Source organism: Gavia stellata, chromosome Z (assembly GCF_030936135.1).
Source record: "Gavia stellata isolate bGavSte3 chromosome Z, bGavSte3.hap2, whole genome shotgun sequence".
NCBI classification, from domain to species: domain Eukaryota; kingdom Metazoa; phylum Chordata; class Aves; order Gaviiformes; family Gaviidae; genus Gavia; species Gavia stellata.
Genome location: NC_082637.1, coordinates 15,185,597 through 15,197,734, shown reverse-complemented (window position 1 = coordinate 15,197,734; position 12,138 = coordinate 15,185,597). Strand labels below are relative to the sequence as shown.

Below are 12,138 nucleotides of genomic sequence, written 5' to 3'. Positions count from 1 at the left end.
AAGTCTGTTATTCTGACAATGATGTACATCTAGCTTTGGAAGAGACTTCTAGGATAAGGTCAGGAGCCTTTCCACGTAAGACTTTTTTAAAAGAAGTAGCCTGGACAAAATGTGAGTAGGATGTCTGTAGGAGAGGCTGGTTCAGCTATGTTGTACATGAAGATGTCCCTCCTGCTGCTGGTCACTGAGAGAAGACCCCTTGCTACATGGGAGTTATGGTCTCTGGGAGGGTGCTCAAGTCTTCAGAGCTTTCAGGTGTCAGGGCAACAATGCATCAGGGATCGGCTGGCCTTTAGCACAAGCTTTTCCACAGTTTTCTTTTTGAGAACAAAATCTGACGGTGGCTGATGTGTGGGTGGAACTGAATGTGTTCCCCAGATCCCGCTGAACAGTTGAACTTCTCTTTGGAAAACCTGCAACCCATTAATCTTCAAAGAACCCATTAAACATAACAATCTAGGTAATTTTCACCTTAAGATCAATATTTATAGCAACAAGTATCTTTCAGTAGAGAAATGGCTCTCTTTTTTTTTTTTTCCCCCCTTTTTTCCCCCCAGAAATTATTACTTAACGCTGGATTGAACCAGTGATCCTGGGTGAGGAGATCTGATTCTGCAGTATCTCAGGCATCCCATAGGTTGGAGTAGCAGCAATATGAAAAGTGAGCAAAGGGGTGAGGAAAACGGATGGGCTCTCCCTGTCCCCTTAAACCCATATCCGAAGCAGGGGATGTTTGCATTCACGTTATACAGGACCCTTTGTGAATGTGACATTTCATCTAAGTTGAAGAGACCTGTTCTAGGGGAATACCCTGCCATGTCTATTCTCTTCTGGCCTCAGATGGTCCTGAAAAGGAGGCCTGAGGACAGTTGAGTTTCACATGTCTGTGATTCTTGAGGTTATCTTAAAAATGCCTCGCTGAAAACATGTTCATCAAGGAGTGGTTGGGACAGTGAAAAGGTTTGCTTGCCAGACAAAGAAGGGGAAGGAGTTGCTATGCCTGGGAGCAGCACATTAAAAGAAAAGTAGATGTAACAAGAAGTGGTGTTTGTGGAGTATCCGCTCTGGAATTTTGATGGTTTCTTTGGTTTTGTTTTTGATTTTAGAACTGACCAGCTTGTTGGAAGATGACATTTATTCCTGCTTGAAGCTGCTGTTCTGAAAACAAACAGTAGAAGAATGTGGAAGAATTCAAGCCTTCGCTCCCTTTTAGCATTAGCTATTTTATGTTTAAGAAGCTTAATATATAGCCAAGAGATAGGTGAGTTTATTGCAATGCAATTCACTAATTACTTTTTCTTTGTAGTTTCTGTACTGACACCATTTAATTAAGTTGCTTTCCTACCATAAGTTTGTTCAAAAACTGTCACCTCTGTGGTCCCACACCATCCTACGGATGGAGGAACTGCCAGGCCTGGGCTCTGCTTTCCAGCACCCAGCAGCATCCTGTAAACCAGTGCGAAGCTGGGAGTTAAATTCTCCATAATGCAACTGTGATAGTCTGCATATGCAGCTGGTGTAAATGTCTGCATTGAGACCTTCTTGCTGTATATGTCGGCTGTCTGCAACAATTTCACACGTTATCATTAATTGCCCTTCTGTCATTAATTGCCCTCCACGTGGGACAATGGAAGAGAGCAAAAAAACTCATTAAGTTTATCATCAAAGCTTGCGGTTTTGCCGTTGGCCCAAAGCCTGCTTATTAGGCTAGGCTAGGAATGGGTATTGTGGAAAAAGACAGCTGCCTGTGTCGTTTCACACAAGTATAAACCCAGATTTTAGGTACTTCTAGAAATCTGGCAGTCTGTGGCTGTCTGTAATCAGGCACACAAATCATTCAACAGTTTTAAAATACTGGCCAGACATGCATGCAATAAAAATGTAAAAAGAATAGCTATAGATGCAAACAACAGCAGTTGTTTTACAGTTGATCATTTTTGACCTGCAGTTTGTGACTGTATTTCTTGTATGATTTCAGCTTCCCTGGGGCACCCCCAGAATTTGAAATGCATAACACACAATTTACGTAAAATGATATGTACTTGGGATGTCTCTTCTAAAAGAAGACATGGACAAACTGACTTTTGCTACACTACCAAGTAAGTCCCCTGTATACCTGGTTGAAAACTACCAAACTATGATGAAAATGTAGCTATTCCTCAGTCACTGCCCATGGAATTTGTGATGCTGTTGTTTCCCAGCATCTCCCCATCGGTTTTCCTTGGGTGGTGCTCCCTCCAGGCACTGTTAACTTAGGCAGTGGCGGAGTTTCTGGCAAAGTCTTGTTTCATGCTAACAATTCCTCTGCCAAAATCTCCTGCTTGCTGTCTTCAAAGGACTGGAGGATGCTCTCGTTTACTCAGACTTCTCTGTGTGTCTGCCTAGCCCTTGCTCAGAGTTTTCATGAGGGACGTCTTCATACCAGGTTCAATCCAAAAGGAAATGATAGTTGGAAGAAGCAAATCCTGGTGTTACGGGCCAAAGCGGTAGAATATATGACATAAGTGTTGAGATTCACATGTGGAAAAACATGAAAAATCTCTTGGTGGCTGTCTTATAACCTTTATAAATTTTAAGCTGTCTGGAGAGCATTGTGTTAGAGGAAACGTAAAAATTATTCCACAATTACAATGGCTTTTCCAAAATGAATGCAAGTTGAAAATTTTGCGAAACGTTAAAAAAACTTAAATCTTCCACGTGTTTTTCACTAATGAGAACTACATGTGCAATTCCCCATGCTGTAGGTCTGCCAAATATTTATCATGTGCTAGGGATGAGTTCAAATCCTTTTTGTATCTTGATCCTGCCCCCAATCCAGATATTTGTACTGTCTTTTTTCCTGTAAATTCTGCAGGCAGCCCAGACTTGTCCTTGGGGTCCCAGGGCTTGGCTGCACTTCTTCCACCTACATGTTTGATTTTCTGTGTCTAGTTATTCCTCCTGCATTGCCAGCTATCATTTCTATACAAAACCCCCACATATATGTGACATTGCAGCCAGAGTTCAGGAGTGTAGAGTTCATGAGGTACTGCCCTCTAAACAAGAACAGTCATGTAGCTGCTGTTTCTCCTTAGCAAAGCAGAACAGGCTTGGGTCCCTGAAGCAGAGAGGCTGAGGGCTGAGCTTAGTACAGACCTCCCTGAGGGAAAGAGACTTTGTTTTTCGGTTGCCCAAACATCCTCTAATAATATCTCAGTAGAGAGGAAGAATAGCCTTTCTGAGCACTCAAGTCTCAGCTGGCCTTCACTAGCCCAGAGTCTTCCATGAATCTTAAAAGTTCAACCCAAGCTCTTGACTCCAGCTGATGGGAGCTCCAGGGTCCTGTTCCAGCTCATAAGTGAGTTAAGTCCCTCAGCAGGAAGTCTGGCATTGTTCTCTTCGCTTTCCTTCCTCCCATCATTCCCCCAAGAGGAAGGTCGGGATTTTTCCAAACTTTTTGCCTTTCTAGTTGCATATCAATGATAATGAGCAAAGGGACTTGAAGCATCTATTATTGTTTCCTGTATGTATCTACGACCTCCAGACAAAGGCCAGATCACATTGTGCTGAGCACTGCACAAACATTACGCGCCGACTGTATTTCCATTTGGGATCTTAGCAGTTCTCTCCCCTGCCCTCTGCTCTTTCCCTTTTCAGCTCCTCTTTTAGGGAGCTAAAAGATTTGTTCTGAGATGGGGACACAGATGATGATTTGCACCCATATGCCATCACTTTGAGAAGAAATTGAGGGAGAGTGAGAGAGGAAATATAAAGGCAGGGGAAGGTACTGTTGGGTGTTGGGAGATTTTGTTTTGCTTATTTTGAAATACTGATTCATGGTGACTGGTCTTTTGGTTAAAAAGTCAGTTTTTCACTTTGAGGTTCTGTCTTAACAACTAGGTAGCTGCATTATACAACTGGTGCACAAGGAATGCCTGTTAGATTAATCTGATACTAACCAAAGCCCATGAAAGTCTTATTCTTTCACAGACTTGATATGGAGCTCTCTGTTATATTACAGAGAATTTGTGTTTTATTAGTGTCCTAGGAATAGGACTTAACTTGCCTTAGCTTCCTATCAGCTGAAATACCTGCTTAATCCTCCATGTCTTTTCAGTGACCTCCCCCCTCCAGTGTGTTTTAAAACTAAGGAGAAAAGGGTCGAGATTCCAGTCCCAGAGAGCTCCACCACGGTGACAATAACCACAAACAGCATTTCTGGAACTGCGTTTGCTACCAAAGAATTTGAAATTCACAAGAAAGACATCTGTAAGTATAAGGTTTTATGTGTGTACATAAGGCCTTTATACTATGATTAACAATGCTCCAGAAGTGTATATACTTGCAGTTTTCTTTGGCAGTGTTCCTGTATGTAAAATGTTGATGTGCTGAGTCCATATGAATCTACCATATATAATAGATCCCCATAAGGGGAGAGAAAACCCCTCTTATCCATAGATCATAGCAGAGAAATCAGGCACAGAATGTGAGGAGGAAAATGAAGTACAACATTGTTACATCCCCCTCATCACTCTTCGCCTTTTTTTTTTCCTAATAGCAAATAAGGAAGGATTTGTAAACAAGTTCCTGATCTACATACTGAAGTACCTGCATGGGGCATAAAGTGCACTTGCTCAGATTTGACTTGGGAAAGGGGGAATAAACTTCCTAGTGCCTGTTCTCCCATTTTAAATGCTGAACCACTACAGAATTAAGTAGTTTATTCCTACAATTTCACAACATTTTAAGGGCAGTTATATCATATGTCACTCCTGACAGGTTCATATTTTCTCAACATATGCCCAACTTACCCAGTCTGTTAAAAGGTGTATGAAACTGAGCAAATACATTTATGCTTCGGAGGTAGACTGCATCATATTGGAGTCATAGATCAATTAGACATTTTCCCACTTCCTTCCTCCCAAAGCAGGAAGTTGTAAGTGGAAGATGGCATTGATGCCATCTGCGGCACTTGCTCATGATTTCGTCTTTGGTTTTGGTTTGCTTATTCCTTTAGTGCAGTCAAAATCTAAAGTCACTAGCACCTTTTATCCATGGCTCAGTTTTTTCTTCAGTTGAGAGCAGCTCAAGAACTTTAACAAAACACAACTCAAAAATATAGGGGAAACACACTGGGTTCTTCAGCATCTTGCTGACTCCAGGCAGGATGGGTCTTTCAAGTTCGTCACAGGTTATCCCACGTAGCATGTTGACTGTGCTGGATGCTTTGCAGGCTCTCAGAGCCTCGGCCAGGATCAAAGTTGGATAAATCACACATTTTATAAAAAGGATTTATCCTGCACCAGGCCCGATGAACTGCCATAATCCTTGCCTGCTTCTCAGCCTCTTGCTTCACCACCACCCATTCGTAGAAGAGAAGCTTCTGTTTAATCTCCCTGTCCTGATGGCATCACCATATCATGCCTTTAATATTTGTTGTAGCTTAAAATCACATTCCCCATGATCCTCTTCAGAGCTTCACGTGAGCTTCTTCCACCCTGTGCTTCTGCTCTCCTTTCACCCTACTCTAGCTTTTGTTGCAAGTCCGCTCTTCCCTGCTGGTGTCCAAAACCCACTTCTTCCTTTGGGGGATTTTCCATCATCCTCCCTTAAATGTGTTCTCATGTACACTTCAAAGACTGTCACCATGTTTCCTTTATCTCTGCGGCATTGAATGAAGGTTGTGAAAGACATGATGTCTCCCTTACTATGCATTATGAAGAGTCATATTCATGATCAGTTACTCACACATCTGCATGTTGAGATGTTAGAAGAAAATGCTACCAGGTGATTCATCAGCACCTGTGCTTTCCTGGGAACTTTCATGCTCAAGTAATGACAGAGCCCATCTTGTTCTAATTACAGAGGTTGAGTTACATGTTTGTATGGCTACTAGCCAGTTGAGAGCAGAGAGATGAAGCTGTTAAACACCTGTAGGGCTGGTGTTGCTGACTAATGACTTGAATATGGCTTTTTTTCCCTCTCTCTCTTTCAAGCATTTGTTCCTCTCACTCCACGCATTCTTAGTTTAACACCTGACTTTTCAACTTCCACATTAAATCTGAAGTGGAGTGGTAACGGATCAGTCTTCCCATATGAACTGGATGCCTTTTGGCAGATTCAGATACTCCGTAAAGAAGCAATGGAAAAAGTCACACAAGTAAGTCCTTTACTTCCTTTATGAAAAAAATATATACAATTTTTGCTCTCGGTAATATTCTGGGAAGTCATTTGAAGAAAGCTTTGCAGAACCTGAGTGTAGTCATGCTTCTGGTGGGTAACTTCTTGTTAAGTTTCAAAGTTATGAGGACACTGGCTACTATACTGTCAGTACTTACGCACAGTCACAGCTTTTTTTCTTTTTTTTTAATCTAGTACGGTGGGGGAGGTTTATTAGAACTTGTTTATGAATTTGGCAGATATTTTACACCATTATCTCTGCTTTTCTTCTCCAACAGTGTCTCAAGTCTTGCTGGTCTTTGAATGTTCAGTTTGCTTTTATGTTTTTGCAACCACAGTTATTCCAGGACAATTTATAGCTCTGTGCTATAATTTGTAGGAATGGAGAAAAGATAAAATGTGCAGCCTGGGACTAGTATTAGAATAGTTTCATTTTGGAAAAGTTGGAACATTTCCCTTCCTGGGAGAGGCCCAAGATACTGGGATGCAATATATACCTTTGGATATGCTTGGCGAACTTCCTACTCTCCCTCAAATGTCTGCCCTCTGGTATTTCTGGCTGGTGGGCTGTTCAGCATCTTAGGCTTTTGCCCAAGTAAATTCACAACACAACTGAAAGTTAGGTGGGAAACTCCAACCATCTTTTGGATTTTGTGATTTATTTCACTTAATTTGCCATTGTGTTGACACCTGGGAGATTATAGGTTGTCGCTAACAGGTCGTCATAAACTCTCTCTTGGTTCTATTTTTTTTGGGTGAAAACTTTGTAGGTAACTTACTATTCAAAACTGACTCATGAAGACATCATTCTTTCTTGGAACTGGACATCAGATATGCCTTTGGAGTGTACATCACATTATGTGAAGATTCGCTGTTACATTAATGCAACACAGTTTGCTGGCCCCAAAGATTGGAGTGACTGGAGCCCAGTAGAAGTTGTCCCTGGTATGTTTGTTCCCTTCCCACCACATGGACTTTGATTGCTTTATGAAAAGCAAGCCAAAATCAGAGAAAAAGTGTTAGGCAGTAATGGGCTGCTGCTTTTGGGGCTGTTCTGATGAGAGAAATAATGCAATCCTTAGTTAATGAAACCTGGTAAACATTGATCTGTATGTATTGGAGTGCTCCTAAGTCACATTTTAGCTGATCAGCACCATGTTTATAGCAAATTGCTCATGTGAGGTTTTTTGTTTGGTTTTGTTTCCTGTTTTTCCTTCTCTGCTAGGAAAAGATACTGAACCCAATGGGAGTGGGGTGTTTCCTCAGGACACCGTGGTGGCAGTAGGTTCAGATGTGACAATTTGTTGCGTCCATGAAGAAGGACAGCAGATACAACGGATGACTTATGGACCAGAAATATACCCAATAATACATCTGAGCAGTCGGAGCAGTGCAATCAGAGTGCTAAATGCCAGTGCTTCAGATACCAGTGGGACAAATGTAGTGTGCATACTGTCCGAAGATGAGATGGATGGAACTGTCTTGTTTGTAGGATGTATGTATCATTATGTTTACTAACCTTAGGGAAACGAGATTCATTTTGAGACTCTTAGGGTTCTGCTAGAAAACAAATACTGTTGTGGCTTTTTTTCCCCTGGGCTTTGGTTTCTGAGGATGAACTGGGATTGTACTTGCTTGATTTCACTGTAGAAACTCCAGCCCATGGAGAAGACACCAAGGCCGGGAGGATGAGGAGGTACTCATGTAAGCCCTCTTCTCTTAGAACCCGTCCCAGTGCTTCTCTCCTTGATCTCTTTTTCTAAGGCACGTCTTCATGATCTGGAATACTTAGTACTTTATTGCCGTACGAAGATTCATCCTCAGTCTGTATCACTTTAGGCTTACATCTGTTCTAGTTTGGTCCATGGCAAGGCGAGAGTAAGAGCAAGAATTGTAAGTGAAAACATTCATTTACCAACCAGTCAAATGAAGACAATAAAACAGTTAGACTTGCAACAACAACAGATGCTCATCCCGGGCAGTAGCTCCCTGGGAGCTAATTACAGCAAAGAAACCCAGCTGACAGTTCGTCTTTCCTGGAAAATATTTTAAACCTTTTTTTAGTATTTTCTTTAAAGATACTGAATCACTGTGTATCTTCTCTGTATAACCATGCCAGCCTCAGAAATCTCTTCCAGATACAGATACCTCTTAAAACAAACTACTGAAAGTACTTGCTTCTTATTTCCCATAATTGGTCACTTCAGAGCTTTCTGTGTTTTCCCTACAGGGATTTTGAGAGTTGTTATCTTCCAATAGCTGCCCATTAGAATCCTGTTCCCCATTACAAATGCCTGCCTTTGAACTTAGGGTCCTTGGGGTTGAGGGAAAGGAGAGGAGAAACTGGACTGATTTTGAGAGTATATTCCAAACGCCAGCCTGTGCCTCCTCTCATTGACTTTATGTATTAAGTGTGTGATAGCAAGTGCAAATTAGAATTCAACCTTTTATGACTTCTCAGTGAGATGCCATTTTTACATTATTTGTGCAGTATTTGTTTTTGTGGGAGAATCATCCAGGTAATAAGTCAGTGGTTCCTGAATGAAGGCTGTGATAATCCCATAGCTTTTTCCCAAACAGTGGTTTTTGAAGAGTTGAGATGTGGTAAAGCCTGTTTCCTGCTAGTGTATCTTCTTGTGGTACCTACTTAGTGGGAAGGGAGAGGACTTGTCATGATGCTCTTGCTGATGAGAGACATTTGGGGAAGAAAAGGTAGAGGAAGTAAATGTGTATGGCACACCACTGTGTTTAAGCCTAGGCCTGGCAAAATAAGTGTTCTTTTTGGCCCGCTACTCATAATCTGAACTAAGCCTGCCACTGTTGCCTCTTGTGTTAGTGCCCCTTCTCTAGGGCAACTGTGTGGATATTACTGTGCTACCTTTTGAGGAAAAGTGTATGAGACTTGAAATAAGTGCTCTGCTTAGTCTCACGTTAGTGTGGTAACCCTCTGTTGGGAGCACTGCCCATCTTCTCCAGGAAGGCACTCAATACTGCTCTAGTATGGGGGCAAAGAACAAGCTTTAAAAGAAAAAGGTGGGCACTTCCAAAGAAACGGTGAAGAGGATGAGCCACTCAGGGCTTGCTTTAACTTTCACATTCAGTGTGGAATTCATGCTGAAGGGAGCATCTCCTTGACATGACTTGCTTGGAGAATTCAAAGCAGTGATGGGGCTAGCATGTAAGAAAATGTGATGCACAGCTGACAGCATTCTTGCGTTGCTTAGCAGCTAAACTGATCCTCAGAATCTTGGAAGAGTCTTGGCAGAGTTTCAGTGAAACACTTCCAGGTCAGAGCCTGGAGCTTGTGAACATATTTGCATGTGATTTACCAGATTACCCACCCACTTCGAAGCCTAGAGTCAAGTGTTAGTCAGATGGGGCTGACGATAATAATTCTCCATCGGTTTTATTGGGATTTTTTTAAAGCATATTATTTACATGGTTGGATCGTAACTATTACCATGTATTTGTGAGGCACGCAATCTAGACCCAGCAGAAACGAATGGTGATGCTTTCAGGAAGGTAGCATCCCAACTGTCACACTATGATGGCAAAACATCAGCTAACTGTTTTGGTTTTCTCTAATGCTACAGATGCCCCTGATATTCCGCAAAACCTCAGCTGTGAAACATCCAACTTCCTGATAATAAAATGCACCTGGAAACCAGGCAGACCCAGTGGACTATACGGAAAACGAAAAACAAAGTACAGTTTATTTGAAAGGTAAAACAATTCAGCACTAAAAGGAGTAAAAGGGTAGAACTGGAATATATCCGTTGCTGCCTGTGATTTACTGCACAATGCCTATTTAAATGAGGTAGTCTCCATTGTTCAGAGCCTAAAATACTTTTCAAGAGTTTGTGGAAGTTGAAACTAAACTAAACTTGCAGAACCCTTGTCTAGCTCTGCAAAATTCCAATGGGAATTAAGGATCGCTTTTCCCAAAGACTTATGCCATTATGAGCTCATAAGAAAATAAAGGGCTTAGCGTGTCAGGCTGCTGCCAACATGTAGGTAAGACCAATATGAAAATTCAGGAGATAGTAGGAGTCATTCACTAATTTTAAAAATTTTTTTATATGCAACCTGTGTCAGATCATCTGTCAGACATTTACTGAGCTTCTGCTATGCAGGATGACAGAAACTCACAGAGGAACAATTGTAAAACAGGCGATAGGGCATTTCCCAAATGCTACTAGGGAAAATAGCAATAAGCCTACATCTGTTCTCCTCCCAGCATTAAGAACTAGGGAGTGTAGAGCAAGCAAAGTGCACGTTACCTGGAAAACATTGAAAGGGACAGATAACGCTGGCATCATCCACAGAAAGAAGTGAAGACTGGTGTCCCAGTGGTTTGTCTTAACATCCTAGGCCATGTATAGCCTTAAAAGTAAAGTATTGTTTTGGAATGGCACTTGTAAATGGGATTCCTTGGTGGTTGTGATTAGAAGTTAGTAAGGAGTTAACAAAACTCTCATGGGGAGGAGGCTCCCCTGTAATGCCAAAGGAGCAGTGAGGGAAAGGAGCCAGGAGAGGCCTGAGTCACACAAACTGATGGGAAATGGAGTCTCATGGTGGCTTTGAAGCAAGTCAGAGGCAATGAGGACTGAGTTACTGTCACAGATGTCATCCAGGATGCTAGTGCTAAAAAAGTCATTGGGTAGGGTGCAAAGAGGTGGACAAAACAGAGCACGTATTCAAAGGAATGGAGCTCCAGGCACTGGCTGCCCATGTTCAGCTCATAAATGAGGGTGTAGTTCAGACTTGTTTTGCTCAGCCCAAAGCTGTGAGGAGGTGAATGTGTTGCATTTCAGGGTAAATATTCTCATCCTTGTTCTCAGCCCACACTGAGCTATTGAAATGGAGGGTATGGTGTGGAGAGAGCTCAGATAGAACACAATAAAAATGGCTGAAGGAAGAAATTAAACTTGTGCTACGAATGAGAGGTTTCCACAGATTGTAATTAAAGCAACTTCTGTATATGTACATACATACAGATACACACTTTAGATTTTACCCCTGAAGACGTAACTCTGGTCTTGACTGTAACCAGACTGCCTCTCCTGATTTTGATTTAAAACCAGCTAGGACTAGTGGATGTATCCCAAGTAACAAACCTTAGTTTAGATTTGGCAGGGCTGATAGAAAGACGTAATGTGTGTTGCATCTCCCTAGTTCAGAAAGCAATTAAGAACATTCTTTAAATGCAAATGTATGCTGATCTGAACAAAGATAATTTAAATCAGAATCTTAGTTGTGACTTGTGAGGTGGTTTTACAGGACCTACCTGTTTTCCAGGCTTTTGAGAAGTGAGAGGATGGAAATGTTATGCTAGTGGAAGAGGAGAGTTTCACGTGAGAACAGGGCAAGTCATGACTGATGCCACTTTAACCTGCGTTGTGGTGTTAGATATGCCTCTGCAATCAAATCTTTCTGTAAGCCATGTGTCAGTGAACCCATTGTTCTTTACTGTGTTTTCGGTCTAGACTTCTGACTGTTGCTAGAAAGTATCTTACTCAAAACTTAAGTTGTTGCCCCCTCCCCCCCCCGACCTTTTTTACGTTGTAGAATATCTGGTAAAAATGTTTCATGCGAAGTCAATGAAATGAACCGAGAGCGTGTCTGTGGCTTTCCAGTACTGGCTGATCAGAAAACCTATGATTTCATATTAGGCGTCTCCAATCCTATCGGGCAAACAGAGTCATCGCTTTTGGTTGATTTAACTCAGAGAGGTAAGACTTAAGAATTACAAAGGCAGAAAGTTACGATGTTTACTGCATGCTAACCACTTGTTTGTTTTGGGTTTTGAAGAACTCTGTCATCGTATGCTTGTCATTATTTTGCTTTATTGTCACCAGTATTTTGCTGTGTTTGATAATTTGAACTTGAAAAGAAAATAGTTTAGGACATGTCCTGAGGCGACAATTGGGTGTACAGGGAGATTCCTGTCTCAACAGCAGTGCTACCAGATTGTATACA

The 12,138-nt window shown here is 41.7% G+C and overlaps 1 protein-coding gene across 1 annotated transcript in view; it reads left to right on the top strand.

The window, feature by feature from the left end:
• LIFR (LIF receptor subunit alpha) overlaps positions 1 to 12,138 on the top strand; it is a 53,853-nt gene that overhangs the window by 19,652 nt on the left and 22,063 nt on the right. Inside the window, exons 2-9 of the mRNA XM_059834432.1 lie at positions 1,107 to 1,261; positions 1,979 to 2,099; positions 4,097 to 4,248; positions 5,976 to 6,139; positions 6,930 to 7,104; positions 7,385 to 7,654; positions 9,753 to 9,882; positions 11,728 to 11,891. Of these exons, the coding sequence (XP_059690415.1) occupies positions 1,180 to 1,261; positions 1,979 to 2,099; positions 4,097 to 4,248; positions 5,976 to 6,139; positions 6,930 to 7,104; positions 7,385 to 7,654; positions 9,753 to 9,882; positions 11,728 to 11,891 (1,258 nt within the window). The 5' untranslated portion in view covers positions 1,107 to 1,179. The remainder of the gene's footprint in view (positions 1 to 1,106; positions 1,262 to 1,978; positions 2,100 to 4,096; positions 4,249 to 5,975; positions 6,140 to 6,929; positions 7,105 to 7,384; positions 7,655 to 9,752; positions 9,883 to 11,727; positions 11,892 to 12,138) is intronic.